Below are 17,555 nucleotides of genomic sequence, written 5' to 3'. Positions count from 1 at the left end.
AGAAATGTTTAGCTACGACTTATACTCCATAATGAACATATGGAACCCATTGCGGCAATTTAGATACGGTTTCATCTTCATCTTCATCCAAGGCTTCAATATCACGGGCTTCAAATATCTCTCCTCTCTCATCTTCTAGAATGGGGCTTGCCTTTCTCTTACGACCACGAGTTGGAGTCTGTTCTTTGAACCATTGATCGCGCAGCTCCAATGTCGCTTTATGTAAGCCTCGACATACCGACCCATCTGCCGAGTCACCTCGTTGAATAGATCCGTAGGTGATCCTTGCCATATGAACACTGATATCATCGCCAACTTCCCAAAGAGTGCCAATAACATGGCGAAATCCAGCTAGCTGAAAGGCACTGATAAGATGAATGCTTTCATCAAGGAACTTCTCATGAGCAATCTGTCCAGTACCGCATGCCGAGAGGTATGCAAGGAATGGCGAGTATTGATGGATGTTAGTTTCGAGGAGGTTTGACACAGTTAGAGGCTCATCCTCCAACAGAAGGCTACTTTGAGAAGGGTCGCGTAGGTTGGTGGCACCGTGGCCAGCAAAGTGGAAGATTTTACAACCCGGAAGCTGCGAAACAATGTCTTCTTTGAGGGACTTTGGTTCAACTACTTCAAAATCTTTGGACTCGCAGATGGGACGTAGCTGAGCTATTTCTTTGCCAGCCGAAGGGAGTGTACTGTACCCTGGTGTTCGCTCCATGGATACAAGGACGGCCCGCTCGTTGCTCAAGGGAACCAGGTTTAGACCTGCACGACCCCGAGTCCGGATAATGGCTCTGATAGATGAGCTATATGATGACATGGCTCTGTCGATCACAGTGTCTCGTGACCCTTCGTAATGTCGGCCAGCTGCATGGAGAGGGTATATGCTCAATACGCCTGTTGGGATCCACCAAATTCGTGGCGGGCGCTCTTCAGGACAAACCTCATTGATACCTAGTGCACCAAGGACGGGTTCAGCAACAGTATGCCACAACCACTCGAGTATCTTTGGACTCGAAGTATGAGCTTGTTGGGTATTGGACCTTATATCCTGGATCATAAGCTGAGGCAACGGAATGTTGTGGATCTTGTTGTGCTCCACGAGAATAGCGTCACGGCGGAATTCGCTGACGTTGATGACAACAATTGCTCCCGGAATGGCAGCATCTTTGATGTTTGATTCGCTTGGCGCAGAGAGAAAGTCTTCAAATCCGGGCTTTTGGCGGATCTCGCCAAGTAGTCCGCGAAGCTCGTCCAGGTCATGGTTCACATTGGCATGTCCGCCTGATAACGAAGGCCCGTGGATCTCATCACTAGAAGAACCGATAGTCCCAAAAGAACGGATTTGACCTTGCAATCGGTTTAGGCGCTCAGCGAGTTCGGGATGCTCAGCGAGTTCGGGATGCTCAGCCCGCAGATCAAGGCTTTCCATCCGTGATTCTTAAACGGATGCTGCCATCATTCCACGTCCTTGTTCAAGAAACCGTATTGCAGCAAGAGCTCCTTTGTTTGCCGAGAGTGCCACAGCTGCTGCATCGGATGATAAGCCATAAACCTGGACCAGTGCACCTTGCTTATCAGCATTGCTAGTAGTCTGTGCAATGAGATTGGGAACAAGATCCATCGCAGTCTTGACAGCTTCATAAGCCTTATCCCAGTCAGGTACAGCCGCGTAGTACTGGACGAGCTCTTTTCCTGCACGGATGCGAGCATCGTCGTAAGTGCTAGGGCTATTCAAGGCAGATTCTAAGTGTGCAATGGCAGCATCGAGATGTTCTTTTTCTTTCGTCCTCCAGAACAAATCACCATATCGACCACCTAGGTTGACCAGCCTATTCGCACGCTCCGGATGGTTTTCTCCCGTGGCACCTAGTGCTTCTTGCCCATAATGGATGGCTTCGTGTAAGTGGCTCGACACTCCAGTCTTTTTGGACAAGTCACTCAACTGGACTGCCAGGGTGTTGAGACAAGCGGCTCTATTGGCATGGTCTTCCGGTGTCAGGTCGACAGCTTGCCGCCCAAGTCTCAACGCCTCTTCAAGGTCCTCCAACTTTTGTGTAAGTTTGTATTTCGTAGTGAGAAGAGTCGCAAGGTTGTGAAAGGTTGCAAATATGTCGGGGTGATTCTTATGGACGGCCTGTACAGCCTTTCTCTGAACACTGATTGCTTCCTCGAGAACCTCTGGGTCATCCGTTCTGAAGTATTCGTGCTTCAAAACGATTGCTAGGTTGGAGAGGTTCTTTGACTTGCTATCGTCGTCGGGGCTCAGTTCACAAGCCTTTCTTCCGACTTGTATCGCTTGCTTCAAATCAGCCACGGTTCCTATCCTCCTGTATTTTCGACTGAGCTGGATGCCAAAGTTGCTGAGGCATTTATGTCTGTCCAAGTATACCTCTTCATCTGCAACACGATCACAGACCATTTCGAAAATGTGAATGGACTCTTCAAGATCGCTAATATTTCCCGTCCTGAGGTATCGATCACCAAGGAAATTAGCGTAGTTGCTCAGCTGGGCCATGCGCTCCAGACTATCCTCTTCAGTGACTTCAATAGCCTGTTTCACCACCTCGATGGCTTCGTCAAGATCGGCTTGGTCACCATGTGCATCGTATCTTTCGCTTAAACCTAGCGAGAGGTTTCCCAGTCTCTCGAGAAGCTGGGGCGAGTTTACATCCGTCTGTGCTATGACATCACGACATATTTGAATCGCTTCATCGAGATCTTCCTTATTTCCAAGCACTTGGTGTCGGGCTGTAAGAGGAGCAGCCAGGTTGGCTAGAAAAAGGACACGCTTAGGATTGCTAATTGGCGTTACCTCCACAGCCTCTCGTTGGACTGCAATGTTTTCTTCGATAAGTGCCAGCTCTCGCATCTGCATGAAGAGCAATCCTAGCTTTGTGGATAACTGGTCAAGAATTGTTCCCCGGTTTGGGTAGTTTTCTGGCAGAGCTGCGATTGCGTCTCGCGAAGCTTTAATGGAGTCTTGAAGTCCTTGAACATTTTGTGGATCACTTCTTGGGTATTTCTCGTGCCAGTAGACAGAGAGGTTGATCAGACGTGAAGTTCGCTGTCTGTTACTCTCAGGCGTGAGGTCAATAGCCTTGGTTTCCATGCTGATAGCTTTGTCAAGGTCAGCCATGAATCCGACTCTTCTGTATCGGGTGAAGTATCGATGAGCGACTTTGAACATCTGATCTGGGACATAAACATGGCTATCAGAAATGGCGTCGAGGATTGCCTCCTCTTTCGCGATTTCTTCAGGATCTGACATGATAGGCGTCAAGGTAGATGAGTGTGACTGCGTGTTTGTACCCGTAATGAGCAAGACAGAAGCAAACAATCAGGTTGCCGGATTGCGAAGATAAATCCAAGACCAAGACGATGAATTTGAGTTGAGCTTATCAATGGCATGATTACTACCCCGCTCGAATGTATGCAAGGTGAGATCAGGCTGAAACAGCATGTTGCGTTTGTACGGTCGCCTCTTTGCAGCTGGGGCCTATGAGGAGCCAGACAGCCTCTTTGAGCTTTTATTGAGCGTTGTTAACTTCATGGCGGGGCTGTTTGCAGCCGTGAATAATAGAACCAACAGGGGATTACGAGAGACTTCAATGGCCCATCGACGGCAGATTTTCTCTTCAATACACTGACAGGCACCTCCGCTTTCAGCCTGTGTGATACCAAACTCCCCAGTGGAGTGATGATGTTCAACCAAACCGTATATGGTAACATTGGGTATGCTACTGGTGCCATTGTTGGAGTTGGCCAGGCTATCAAGGAAAGCGAAGGAAAGTGGAAGAGGCTTATTCTGGTCACTGGAGAAGGCTCCATGCACCTCACTATTCAGGCACTGGCAGACATGCTGCGGTGAGACCTCAAGCCAATCATGTAAGTACTTACCTTCTTCACAGTTCTGACGACAGCCTTTGGCATTTGTTGACATATTCCAGATTCGTGCTCAACAATGGCGGATACACAGTCGAGCGTCTAATCCACGGCAAGGAAGCCTTTTATAATGAGGTTGCAGTTCTGGACTATTCCATGCTCGGCAAGACTTTCGGACCAGCGGATCCAAGTACTACGGGCCTATCAAGACTTCCGGAGAGCTATTGTCACTCCTTGAAGACCCCAACTTTGGCAATGTAGACTGCCTTGATTTGAGTTTTCATCCCATTTCACCTTGATCGAGAGACGTTACTGATGAAACGCAGTTGCTCGAACTTGTCTTGCCTCCTCTCGACGCACCCTCTGCTGTCATCAAGACTGGTGCTGCTATCGATGCTTCCAACAAGGCCAAGGCTGAGCAGGGACTCAGCGGTCTTCAGGGTGCTCAATGATCAATCAAATCGTTGTATGATTGTCTCAGGATGGAAATGGTGTTGGTTTTAAATCGCTTGTTCTGTTCACTAGTTCAGCGCAGCCAATTTTCAGCACATAATTAACTTGACCCCATCGAGGGTAATGAATTTGGAGTGACGTCATTAGCTCTGTAGGCGCGCCCTACAATTGACTGCATCCGCATTTTGTACTCCACCATCGAACTACAAAACTCTAAGAACTTAAGAAAACGTCTGGCTCCAGTGCATTGAAATACATCAAGTAAACATTCTCTGTGATCACCAATACACTCAAGGGTAGCTCTCAAGTGCACAACCATGTCGCTGATGGCCAACGATCCTGGCGAGCTCTCGCTCAGCAAGCTCCTCTCAACCCTAACCCATACGGTCCATCCAACCACCTACGTCTTCGCCACGTTCACCGACACCTCCAAGCTGCCAGCCCTGTCCGAAGCACAAATGATCTTCAAAGAGTCCGAAGGAATTACATTGATTGTCAGCAAGGACTACGCGGAATCAAACAAGATCGAATACTTCTTCCCATGCAAGATGATCACTCTCGATGTCACATCGAGCCTGGAAGCTGTCGGATTCATGGCGGTTATCGCGACTAGACTAGCGGCCAAGGGCATTGGTTGCAACCCTGTTAGCGGTTTCTACCATGATCATATTTTTGTGCCTCTTGGACGGGAAGAGGAGTCATCAGAAGTGTTGACCCGATTAGCGGCGGAGAAAAAGGAAGAGATTGAGAAGGCATAAGAACAAGGGCCGTGGAGGAAGACGTATCAACCTTGGGAGACTACTCGACATAGGACATAGAATGTTAAGGTCACAAGATTTTATTATGTCCAGTAAAATACTCTCTCAATAGCCAGACCTAAATTGCCGATATATCACTTCAAAAGCCACTTGATCCCTTCGACAAGATCGACAGCTGCTTTCTTACCCTGGCTCAAATGTGCGAAAGCGCCCCAGAAGATATGAGGCATACCAGGATAAATATCCAGTCGCGTCTCAACTCCATTATCCTCGCGCAACACTTGCTCGTAGATCAAAGCCTCGTCGCGAAGGACATCCATTCCACAGATTTGGAAATAAGTTTTCGGTAAGCCGTGGTGGCCCGTTGGCCAGATAAGCGGAACAAAGAGCGGCGAGGACACATCCCCACCCGCAGAGTCATGGAAAACCTTGTCCAAAGCTGGGGTGAGAATGGGGTCATCTTTACACTCAGCTTGAGTCCGAGACAGATAAAGCTCTTTATACTTCTCCGGCAATGCATCTTTCTTCTCTGGTGGCAGTATCATTGGAGCGAGCAGAAAGACGCCAGTTATCGCAGGAGTCAACTTCTCATCTCGTGCCATATGGCTGGCTATAGCAGCCATGTTTCCTCCAGCTGATGAACCACCAATGACAAATCCTTTCGATAATGAGACCTCCAGCTCGGACTCTGCATTTGCAGCAAACCATTTCAAGCCGTCCCAGACATCATTGATACTAGTCGGAAACGGGTCTTCAGGTCCTTGCCGATATGAAGGCGCCAGACAAACGACCCCTAGCTTGTGAACAATATCCCGACACGAGCGCTCGGCATCTTCCGGAGACCCGATAGTCCATCCGCCACCATGAATGTAAACAATCAACGGCGGAAGTGACTCGGACCTTTCTGCTGGCTCGTAGACATGAGCGCGCAATGTGTGGCCATCTCTTGCAGTGTAATAGATATCGCGCTCAACAACACCACTCTCGGGATCGGGCTGCTTATGTAGGCTTTTCATATACCATCTCAAACTCGCAATTGCCTTCGCTGGATCAGAAGTGTCAATCTGGGGAATAGTTATTGTTTTGAGGTACTGGGCCATATCAGCTTGAGGTCATTCATGTCACTGCTGGAGACTTACGTCGTCTAGCTCAGGATCAATAGTCGCGAGTTGTAGTCGTTCGTCTCTTGCAATTACCATCTTAGCGTCCAGTAGTCAGTATATGAGAGATTGTCTAGAGTGTATGAGAATAAAGGTGAATGGCACATCCAAGTTGACCAGAAATAGTGCTCCAACCCCGGAGTTAACGGTCTTATCGCATGTGTAAATGAACAATGGCTCAATTGCATCTATTGCGCTTGCTACTATGCTGGGCTCAGGGAGCAAGAAAACATCAGAAATTGATATAAACTCAGCAAAAAGCATCCTAAAAATATACTAAACTTATTCTAAACTTATACTGATTTTCCTTAATTACCAAGTCTTTTCGTCATTTAGAATCAAAGTCCTGAGTTTTCTTTCTTCCCGAGCTAGAATTCTCACATCGGTATTAAGATTCGGACATAATGATTACATTCTCCCAATAGGTGTTCCTGCGTCCCGCCTTTCATCTTCTACTTCGGATACCAGGACCAGCCTAGATCATCTAGGCCTGCTCACTGACAGCTCGAATAAGCACCAATCCTTTATCCAATGAGGTTGACGTTATCGGTGGCTTCAGGCCTCTTTTCCGAGAAAGCCTTTGACTCCTCCTTTCGCTGGCTATCACCCAGTGAAACACGTCTCCTAGCATCAATATACACCATGTACTCCTCATACGTATGCGGCAAGACCTTAAGATCTTTGGGCACAGAAAAGGTGTAGTTGAACTGACCAGTTGGCTTTGCAACACCATGCTCAACATCACGGACCTTGCTGTCAACTCGAACATGGACACGAGTCATGGGCTTCTCGGGGTTTGGGAAGCCAGGCTCAGTGCCGTCTTCCTCCAATAGAGGAGGATCGGTGTATGCGACAGTGGCCGTCAGGTACAAAACGCTACCCACAGGAACGGGATTTCGGAACGTGCAAGGATCAGCGCTGATAAAGGTCGGTCGGGCATGAGCAAAACTGGCCGCACAACAGAACGCAAGCTCAAAAGTCTGTTTCAAGTGGAAACCACCAAATATCATGGTCTGGTGACGATTTCGGTACTGAGGTTGCATGATGGCGGCCGTTGAAAGTTGGGTCTTGGACATAGCGACGACGTTGGACGGTTGACGAAGATCATTGTTGGGGTCATGGTAGGCAAGTTGCCTCAACCAAATCTGATGAATCAGAGCGGATTCTGCATCGTTGGGTTCAGTCTGAAGAAGCGAAGCCTTGGAGTTTTCCTTTTTGGACAGCGACTTTGCCTCTCCAGCCTTAAAGATCTTCTCTTCCTCTGCATTGGTGGGGACCAGCTTGGGGATGTTGACCGGCTTTCTTGTGTTGGGATCCAGGGCGACCATTGTGAAGGTGCATGTCAAAAGGACATCCTCGGGCTTGCTGGGCTCGCCTTCTTCTCTAGCCTTGGCGACTTTGCAGGTGATTTCGACACTGCTCCTGCCAGAAGCATAAGTGACCTGGCCGCTGTACTCGAGGTCGCAAATTTCGGTGAGTGGATGCGCTATTGTGATACGGTCCAAAGCGGCGGTCACTGTAGTGACTCCAGGACCGGTATGTTTGTAGACGATGATTCCAGAGAGTGCATCGAGGTCCATGAATAATGTTCCAAGTCTATAAATTTGATTAGTGCGATGCGTGTGATTGAGTTAGTCGGCACGGTCACCTTATGTGACCCGAAGAGTTGACATAAGTGTCTGACAGCCAAGGGTCTTTCTTGAGAGGAAGCACGACACGATGATAGCTATCGCTCATTTTCTTGGGGGTCAGATCGCGCTCCTTGGGATAGTCTTCGGACTTGTGAGCCGGCAGACCCTTTTGCTGACGTTCAAACGCCTCTATCCACGGCATCGGTTGCCTCTTGTCCTCGAGGCCCTGAAATACGCCATCTGTTTTGGTCGGGGTTGTTGTATGGAAGCTGTTGGCATTGGGACGCGCCAATGCAGGACTGAATGATCGCAGTACATGCGGCCTGCGCAGTGAAGCTACAACGCTTCTTGCTTCTCGACTTCTGGACATCATGGTGAATGTGAGTTGTGAAAATGAAGTTCAATTGTTGATGGTCGTGTGACGCAATGTTCAAGTTCGCTGGCGGATCTGATTTAGCGAACCGTAAAAACCCGATAAGTCAGCGAGACGCTAAGATAAGACCCTCGCGGACTTTGATAACCGAGCTTGTATGAGACTTTAACGGCGGATGAAACCGGCTTCATGGAAATGAATCTGCGGTACAATAATTCCAGTCAAACTTTTGCAGAAGGCGATCAAATATTTTTATTCCGGTTGTCAGTAAAACTCGATGTTCCTGCATAATTGTATGGGTCTGGCGGTGGAACCACCACCAACTAATCAACCAACCAACGAGAACATTCGCTTATGCATTTGGACATGGACATATCCTTGCTGATTGTGAGATGTGACCTGTCTGGAGTGTCTTATCATCTTGCGACGGCACTGTGTCTCAAATGATCGATAATGTGATGAAGAAGCTGGGTGAGAAAGCGTTCATCTATCGAAATTTTAGTGGTAAAAGGATGTAAGTCAGGATAAAGATTAAGACTATCAATTCACTATTGTACAAAAAGCTTCAGCGATGTCTGCCCAAGCATCGTTGTGTCACAAGTGCAACATCAAAATTCCAGCTTTGAGACACTGTCCCACTTCTCATCAGATTCAGCAAGAGCCTTGGCCGCCATGTGGGCATATTGGAGCGCATCCTTGCCCAAGATGATTCTTAATGGGGGGTCCTCCACATTCGAAAGGTGAATAATAGCTCTAGCTATCTCAGACGCCTCCGTCCACGTTGAGTGTCCCTTGACCAGCTGGATCATCTGGCCAACAGTCTGCTCATAAGGCTCGCTGACCTTGGCCGTCTCAGTGGCAGTGGTGGCCCAGTCAGTCTTGATGCCACCTGGCTCGGCAACAGTGACCTTGATACCGAAGGGGGCCACTTCTTGTGATAGGACAGTAGAAAATCCTCCAACGGCCCATTTGGCACTCTGGTAAGCTGCTGCTCCGGGTGTACCGACACGGCCTCCGACACTTGAGACTTGAATAACGTGGCCGGACTTTTGTTTGCGCATGATGGGCACTATGGCTTTCGTAACATTGACGACTCCGAAAAGGTTGACATCAACCTGCTCGCGGAAGCCTTTGATGTCTGCATCTTCGATGGATGCCATGTCTGCGTAGCCGGCGTTGTTGACGACAACGTCGATGCGGCCAAACTTGTCAACAGCTTCCTTGGCTGCCTTGTTGGCTTGTTCAAAGTCTGTTACATCAAGGGCAGTTGCGAGTATCTTGTCAGATCCATACTTGGCGACAATGTCGTCGAGCTGAGATGGGTTGCGAGCAGTTGCGACAACGACATCGCCTGACTCGAGGATCTTTTCGACCAAGGCGCGGCCAACTCCTCGAGAAGAACCAGTGATGAACCAGACTCGGGCCATATTGAAAACAGAGTGTTTTGTAGGTGGTAAAAGGTAAATTGTAGTTGTGTGTAATTATCAGAGAAGCTTGAGGAGATGTCAATGGTTTGTGTCCTGGCAAAGGAGAACCAAGACGGTTTAAATAAGAATCATCTTTTGCACAGTTCTAAATTTTGTTCTTCTCTACAGTCCAAATGGCGGAGTTTGATACGAAAACTATGGCACGCCATTCCTACACAGCCCCATGTCCGCATTAGACTATCCAGTAGAGAAGGGGGATTTACAAGAAGCATTGACGGAATCGGGAAGTTGTCAACTCTAATGTATGCACGTTGTGATCCACTCCGGCAATTGCAGCCTATCTCCGGGTGTTGGCGTGCACCTTTGAAGGCCACTGCGTGGTCGCGGACATAACTTTGGGGGGAGATAAGCGGCGTTTAATATTTTCCTGCGTTACACTGCATGAAAAACGTCACAGGCCTGGCTTATCGATTGGCTTATTTTTCTCAGTGGCTTCTGCTGTTTTGGGGTGCTGATTTTTTGGCTTACTGGCTTATGGCTGACGACCCACCGCCGCAGGGTAGTGAGCATCAAAAGGCCAAAACTGAACTTCAAGCTCCGTATCAAGCCAGGAGATCAAATATCCAGACAAAAGATTGTGCATTTCGGTTTGAGCATTGAAGTATGGCAAATTGCCCTTCCCCCAGGACCTCCTCGTTTGTCTATAATGTAACTGTTTGGTGCTTGTGTATGTTTATAGCGAAAACAGGTCGTTTGCTCCGTATGCGACAACAAAACACAATCAATACAATTGCTATTACGATCGGCTTTTGGAAAGACTGTGCTGAGTTTTCTTCCGGGATCGAAGGGCGATCTATCACATGGAGACGTTGGCGAAATTATTGTCAGTGAGGCAACTTTATGATAATTCTGCCTTGAGATCTGCCTGAACCCCGCTTCAAATTCGATCTGCCTCGCGACGAGGCGGGAGCGTCTTGCCTAAACTCTACTCTCGAGGAAAGCGACTTCAATTACTTCTACCGTCTCAAAGTTGAGAGCGCTTAATTCCAACCTTGAGAATATTTTCTATCAAATTAAAGAGCAAGATGGTGAACCACAGCAAACTTTGCAGCGTCTGTTTCGATATGTTGCAAACAGGTTTGGAAGCAGTCGAGAATAGTCTCCACGCAGAGTGCCAGCACCACAGCACTTTCTCTAGCTTCAAACAGGCCGTGGATGGGGGATGCTATATATGTGCTAAACTTTGGGACTCCGTGGCAGATGTATCGATCGACGGCTGGTCCAACGAACCTGGTACATGGGTACCCTTTGACTGCGGCCTGGGGCGACGAGCCTGGGCACCTGGCTGGTACGGAGCTATCTATTGGCACATAAGATACTTAGAGTTCGAAATTGGACCAGGCATCGACTTAAAGTACAAAGGAAACGTGTTTTGTTTCCTTCCGTGTGCGGGTTTGCTTACTCCCCTTCCCATCAAGCTTGGTATAACCACTAAGGTGTTCAGACGAGGAGTCTTCGATGCTGCAGGAATGGGCCGCGGACTTCCAAGCCAGTACCTCATCAGAAAAAGTCCACCGGCTGGCTTCCGGGTGGTACGAAGCATGTAGCCAATCGCACGAATTGTGTCATCGATTGCGGTCTTCGCCCAACTTTGCCCCATCGCGGCTCATCGACATTGGTTCTGGTGATATCTGGAAGCTTTGTCTTTACCCACAAGATATCATAGATCCTCCAGAATATATGACTCTGAGTTATAGATGGGCTAAAGCCCCTTCGATTAGCCTATTCAACTCGAATTTTGAAGTCTTCCGCAAGGGTGCACCGATATCTCAACTTCCCAAGACATTCAGGGAAGCCATCACTGTTGCCCGTCGATTATCTATCAGGTATCTCTGGATCGACTCACTGTGCATTATTCAAGATTCGCCAGAAGATTGGGCCCGAGAATCACTCCAGATGCATTTGGTCTATGCCAACTCTGCCTGCACCATCTCCGCAACCGCTTCCGAAGGCCCTGATGAAGGATTATTTCGTGTACGCACTGCTCGGGAAACACTTGTAGGGCACATCAAGGTTCCATTCGCCGATGGAAAACCTAGAAGATTTGACGTTTGGGACCAGCATCATATGCAGCGACTAACACAAGGTCCACTCACCGATCGTGGATGGATATTCCAGGAGCGTATTCTGTCGCCAAGAGTGCTTCATTTCACCAAAACCCAGGCTGTATGGGAATGCTTTGAGATGAACAAAAGTGAGATGTTTCCCCACTGGTCGCCTCAACCCACCGACGCAGTGTACACTCCTGACCTGAAGGCTATTGATGCGTTCTTTGACGATGGTCATCGCCGAACTGCCTGGGCAAAAGAAGAAGACAAGACAATGACCGTGGATGTCTATCAGCAGTGGACAAATCTGGTCAAGACCTACTCCAAATGCAGTCTAACATACCCCGATGACCGGCTGATGGCGATGGCTGGTATAGCCGAGATGTTCAAGAAGAATTCTGGCGATGAATATCTAGCAGGTCTCTGGAAGTCAAGGATCGTTGAAGGACTCAACTGGGTTGTACTAGAACCTAGACCCCGACCCCAAAATCCTGATCGCGTTCCGTCATGGTCATGGGCTGCCGTTGACTCTGGTGTTTTGCCTCAGAGGACAAATTTACCGCGAGACGAAGACCTGATCGAAATCATCGATGTTAGAAGTCATCTTGTTGAAACTTCCTCTCGGTCGCAGCAAGTGAAGGGGTCGATTCAGCTACGAGGGTGTATCTGCGAAGGCATTGTCCGTGAAAGCAGCAGGAGGATAGGCGCACAAAACATCGGATTGAAGCTTTTGGAAATGTCGGCAACGATCTACGCCTACCCAGATACACTGGAGACGACTTTTCAGAGTGGGGAATCGCTTTCGTTTCTGCCCTTGAGGTCGACATTACGGCGCCAGGTAAATGATCCAGATAAGAATCCAGTTGGGGAAGCCTTTGTGATAATTGAGGGTCTTATTCTTCAAGTACTTTATGGAGCTGGAAGTAGTTACAAGCGTATCGGTCTCTTTGTCCTTGATTCCCTGGACAATGCCAGTTTCTTCGGCCTTGTTGCGACCTTGCCTGAATCCGGAGGAGGTGTTCCGCTGATAAGTGCGGATGAGTCTCGAAAGTCCAACATAAGGCTAGTATAAGAAAGTCGTCCCATAATAGATGGTGCGTACCGTCCGTTACTATTGTGAGTAATACCCTACACTTTGTGCATGAGCCGAGGGAACATCAATCTGGGGAAATAGCACGGACTTGGCTACAAACGCACTAAGAAGGTTTCCCGGGAGTAAGTGCTTATGGTGATCAACAGCCGCGGAGTAAGTCGATCTACGAAAGAATACATCGGCCCTTTCATCGATCCTCTGTTTCCATATGTTAGCATCCATGAAACGATCCTTTTGCCCTTTCAAGAACTTGATGCATATCGAGCATTACATGAGCATTACAAACGTACATATCCTGCTTCTGGGTATCATGATCCGATGCTCACGCAACTGCCGTATCTCATTACCATGGTCTTGCTCTGAGCCCGATTGGACGGAGCCGACTCGGTCCTATTCACGGCCTTGGCTTCATTTGACGGGTTGGGGTATCGCGTGGAGGCGGGACTAGTGTTTTCGGAAAGCCTGGGGATTGGTGATTGATGGGGACGAACTTGGAGAGCCAGTCATTTACGTGTCCGAAACAAGAGTTGGACGCAGGGGTCCCTGGACAGTATCCCACTTCACGGGCCCGAGACTGTTCACGGGATCAGAAAAACTACCGGCGAATTTGCTCTAGAGCTTCACATCTTAACAACTGATATGAAGTTGAAGGACTTTGAAGATGAAAGACGGGGTCAGCTTACGTCAAAATATCATCTTTGGGCATTCTGGTGGTCTCAATTCCGGCATATCCTTCAGCTTAAAGACCCGATATTATGTTATTTTTAGACGGCTCAAGTGCCGACAGCTGTAGATCTTCATCTTGAACCAATAACTATCTCACATAATTGCTATCCGACTCATAAACGAGGTTTCTCCAGCTTCGACCGACGCTAAATCCTCTAACCGGACCTCAACCGAGTTAACCGCAGTTCATCCGGCCCTTGAATCATATCAGGATAAGTCCCTGACTCGTGCAAGTGACGCTTTGAACAGGCAATATCCGGCAAACTTCGCAAAGATGGAGAGATCAATTAGACAACTGCGGGGTTGCCGAGTTCCTTTCCTGTCATGTACCCTGGTCGGTATTTCAGCTAAGTGGAACGAGGTGGTATCGAATTGTCCATCCCTTGTTCATATCATCCTATAATCTGGAGATCTGGGGCATTGCGAAAAAAACCTGGAGACCCCGCGACGTTTTGTGTCGACCCGCGCGGGAACAGTTCCGTGCTGTTGGGTGCCCGTGCAGCATCATGCCGTAGTAGTTTATAATGTCTGTTGATGCCCCCCGTTTTCCGGTCTGGCTCTTCAGATAGCGGCTATCAACAACTCCACAAATCAACTACCCACTGAGTCAATTGAGAGCCATGGCTGTGGACTCAAAGATCCAGCCTCCGTCTGGGGGTATTGAGGCTGTTTTGCCGAACCAGAATATACCATGGTACAAGCAAGCCCACCTGGTCAAGCTCAATGGCTTGATCCTGGGTTTGGTATGCTTCCGTGAGTTGCTTCAGGAATGATCATTATGGCTCCTGAGAACTGACTTGAACAAGAATCTGCCATCGGATACGATGGAAGTCTACTCAACGGTCTTCAATCTCTTCCCCAATGGAGCGACTTCATGGACCATCCTTCCGGAGAATGGTCCGGCTTCATCAACGCCATTTACTTCATCGGATTCTTCGTAGCTTGCCCGCCTAGCTCATGGCTCGCAAACAAATACGGTCGTCGTCTACCAGCTCTTCTGGGCTTCATTCCGCTGGCACTTGGTACTGGTCTCCAGACAGGTGCTAAGACTGAGGCAGAATGGATCGCGGGCCGTTTCATCCTCGGTATCCCGACTGCCATGTTCGCGACATCAATCCCTCTTCTCATTACTGAGATCGCGTACCCCAGCCACCGAAGTGTCATTACTGCTTTGACTAACACTAATTATTTCATCGGCGGTATCATTGCAGCTTGGACGTGCTATGGTACAAGGAACTACACCGACTGGGCCTGGAGGATACCCACCATTCTCCAGATCGCCTTGCCTCTGGTTGCACTTCCTGCTCTGATCATGGTGCCCGAGAGTCCTCGATGGCTGGTATCTGTAGGACGGGAAGATGCAGCGCGGGAGACACTGGGAAAGCTGCACGCAGTAAGTCGAATTAGCATGATGGACGTCTATCAAACACCTTGCTAATCACTACTTTACAGGGCGGTGACGCGAATCACCCTCTTGTCGACTTCGAACTTCACGAAATTACGACCGCTATCGAATCCGAGAAACAAGCCGAGAAGTCGAGCTCCTGGGCATCGCTAGTATCCACTCCCGCCCATCGTCGTCGACTCTTCATCACGGCATCACTGGCAATTTACAGTCAGTGGGTCGGTAACGGAGTCGTCAGCTACTACCTCTCCACGGTTCTTGCCACCGTCGGTATCACCAGCGTCACCGACCAGACTCTGATTATGGGATGTCTTCAGATCTGGAGTTTCTTGGCTGCAGTTGCTGGCGCTTCGTGCGTCGAGAGACTGGGAAGACGAGTTCTTCTCATGATCTCTTGCGCGGTCATGCTTGTCAGCTTTATCCTTATCACTGCCATGTCAGGGAGCTTTGCGCAGACTGGATCACGATCGGTTGGAGTCACAATGATTCCGTTTGTGTTCCTATTCAATGCTGGTTATGCCATTGCTATGTTAGTCAACTTCGTTTTACCCCCCGTATACTCTGAATCACATGACTAACACAGCTCTTCACAGAACTCCTCTTCAGGTTGCTTATCCTCTCGAGCTTTGGCCCTTCCAGCTACGTGGCCGCGGAATCTCTGCAGCCTGGATGATTATGATCCTGGCCCTCATTTTCAACGTCTTTGTCAACCCAATCGCGTTGTCCGCCATTGGCTGGAAGTACTACATTGTTTATGTGGCTCTTCTCGTCTCCTACGGTTTCGTAATTTTCTTCTTCTATCCCGAGACACGTGGACGTACACTGGAAGAGATTTCGGTCATATTTGGTGATGCACCAGAAGGACTTTATTCAGATGAATTGGAAACGAAGCAGGTGATTGAGAAAGCTGATGTAAAGCACATCGATTAGAATTTAATGATAGAGAAGTTGTCTAGTGTACTTAGCGTAGCCCACATTGATATTATGAACCAGGAGTGACATCGTTTCCTTTGTCCTTCGCACATGGATCTCAGAGATTAGATGATCTGTGATTGTTTCTTTGCGTCTGGGTTATTGTAACACCAGTGCTCTCTGCCATTCTCATCGACACGGTCCAAATATCCAATCTCGAATGCTTTGCCATCTTGGGGTGATGTGGCCAGGGCGTCATCGCCTGCGCAACGTGTTTTGTTGCACTGCTTACATTGCTTGAGCGCCATGTCGTTTATTTCACCGCAACCCTTTGACTGTTTGTTGCACTGCCAGTAGACATGATGGCTGCTGACGTCTGTCGTAACCCGACTGAATTGTGTCATGATGGATATGTTAGATTGGCTGAATTTCGCAGTTGATGGTGGCTGATGAGGAAAGTTGGCCGTTGGGAACTGTGGTGAGACTTGTAATGAACATGGCCGCCGGCCAGTCAACTGATATAGGGTTCCTGAGAAGCCTAGAATCCCCCATTTGACTACGCATAACGTAGGTCAGAGGCCATTCAATCACAGTAAGCATCTCTGCTGCGTTTCAGCAAGTAGTTTAGGGTGATTCAAGGATCGGAGGATATGCGCCACAGAAGCTAATGCTTCCTCATCAGTGGGCTTACAGCCTTCAACACCATGATCTTACTATGGGTTAGCTATCTGATTCATGTCATTGAGATTTGATGCATGACTGAAAGAGATCTGAGGGACGTGACGCAGCACCAAGGTTTATGGTGATTACATGCTGATATCCATAGAGAACAATGTCAGATTACACTTGATCACACTGTGATGAAGCGTCACGTAAATCCAAGGCTTTCAGGATTACAGTGGAATTGTTGTTAGAAGTGAATAAACCTGAATGAAGGATAAGTATAAATGTGGTCTTTGCTACCTGGAAACAAACCTTGTGACATCTTCACTCTGCAACACAAAGCATTCATCAAGACCTCACTCAAAGAAATCTATATAAAGCAAAACACAAAGCGGTTATAGCCAGAAACCTCCATCATGGCCACTACGACGACTGTACGCAAAGACCACAAGAAGTGGAAGTGCAACAAAAACATCTCGGGAAAGCTTTGTGGCGCTATCACCTCGATGAGTAAAATTTACTGCGAGAAATGTGATAATAGGCGACAGGTTGATGATGAAGCATTTTCTGCTGATGATTCCTCGATTGGAAGGTTGTATAAACTGGATACCAGCACTCTGACAGAGCATTGGGAGTACACCAGTCCCGAGCCGCTTTGAGCACAATTATTAACTCAAGCTGACGGACAACGGCGCGATAAGTCAAAAAGAATGCTAGGGCATGGATTTTGAAAGCTCTAGAGGCTTATGGTACCTTGCTTTAATAAGCTATCATCAATTCACATTTTTTGAAGCAGAGATATTTGGCTGGTGATAACAAACATCAATTATTTGCTAGTATGTAACGCTGCAACGAGTATCATCATGTAGGACATTGGTAATATTGAACAAGCAATAGGGCAATTGAATCATGTGTAGCTATTTCACGTTGCTTTTCAAGTCTGACATTTCTACCTATTTGT

The 17,555-nt window shown here is 48.2% G+C and overlaps 7 protein-coding genes across 7 annotated transcripts; 3 read left to right on the top strand and 4 right to left on the bottom strand.

Annotated features, from left to right (window-relative positions):
- Window positions 1–19: 19 nt before the first annotated feature.
- On the bottom strand, window positions 20–3,271 carry FMAN_13736 (uncharacterized protein; the record flags this gene model as incomplete). Its single annotated transcript, XM_041833239.1, has 2 exons — window positions 20–1,387; window positions 1,448–3,271. The coding sequence occupies 2 exons, from the start codon at window positions 3,269–3,271 to the stop codon at window positions 20–22; spliced, it is 3,192 nt and encodes a 1,063-aa protein (XP_041683623.1).
- Window positions 3,272–4,655: 1,384 nt separating this feature from the next.
- FMAN_13735 (uncharacterized protein) lies at window positions 4,656–5,096 on the top strand (the record flags this gene model as incomplete). The annotated part of the gene is made up of 1 exon (XM_041833238.1): window positions 4,656–5,096. One exon carries the CDS (start codon window positions 4,656–4,658, stop codon window positions 5,094–5,096), a length of 441 nt encoding a protein of 146 aa, XP_041683622.1.
- A 134-nt stretch (window positions 5,097–5,230) lies between these two features.
- FMAN_13734 (uncharacterized protein) lies at window positions 5,231–6,295 on the bottom strand (the record flags this gene model as incomplete). The annotated part of the gene is made up of 2 exons (XM_041833237.1): window positions 5,231–6,187; window positions 6,236–6,295. 2 exons carry the CDS (start codon window positions 6,293–6,295, stop codon window positions 5,231–5,233), a joined length of 1,017 nt encoding a protein of 338 aa, XP_041683621.1.
- A 485-nt stretch (window positions 6,296–6,780) lies between these two features.
- FMAN_13733 (uncharacterized protein) lies at window positions 6,781–8,260 on the bottom strand (the record flags this gene model as incomplete). The annotated part of the gene is made up of 2 exons (XM_041833236.1): window positions 6,781–7,852; window positions 7,905–8,260. The coding sequence occupies 2 exons, from the start codon at window positions 8,258–8,260 to the stop codon at window positions 6,781–6,783; spliced, it is 1,428 nt and encodes a 475-aa protein (XP_041683620.1).
- Window positions 8,261–8,868: 608 nt separating this feature from the next.
- FMAN_13732 (related to ketoreductases) lies at window positions 8,869–9,687 on the bottom strand (the record flags this gene model as incomplete). The annotated part of the gene is made up of 1 exon (XM_041833235.1): window positions 8,869–9,687. One exon carries the CDS (start codon window positions 9,685–9,687, stop codon window positions 8,869–8,871), a length of 819 nt encoding a protein of 272 aa, XP_041683619.1.
- A 1,518-nt stretch (window positions 9,688–11,205) lies between these two features.
- Window positions 11,206–12,867, top strand: FMAN_13731 (uncharacterized protein; the record flags this gene model as incomplete). The annotated part of the gene is made up of 1 exon (XM_041833234.1): window positions 11,206–12,867. The coding sequence occupies one exon, from the start codon at window positions 11,206–11,208 to the stop codon at window positions 12,865–12,867; it is 1,662 nt and encodes a 553-aa protein (XP_041683618.1).
- A 1,367-nt stretch (window positions 12,868–14,234) lies between these two features.
- FMAN_13730 (uncharacterized protein) lies at window positions 14,235–15,949 on the top strand (the record flags this gene model as incomplete). The annotated part of the gene is made up of 4 exons (XM_041833233.1): window positions 14,235–14,367; window positions 14,421–15,007; window positions 15,067–15,548; window positions 15,613–15,949. 4 exons carry the CDS (start codon window positions 14,235–14,237, stop codon window positions 15,947–15,949), a joined length of 1,539 nt encoding a protein of 512 aa, XP_041683617.1.
- Window positions 15,950–17,555: the final 1,606 nt, after the last annotated feature.

Source organism: Fusarium mangiferae, assembly GCF_900044065.1.
Source record: "Fusarium mangiferae strain MRC7560 genome assembly, contig: FMAN_scaffold007, whole genome shotgun sequence".
NCBI lineage: Eukaryota > Fungi > Ascomycota > Sordariomycetes > Hypocreales > Nectriaceae > Fusarium > Fusarium mangiferae.
This window is presented reverse-complemented; position numbering and strand designations above follow the sequence as displayed.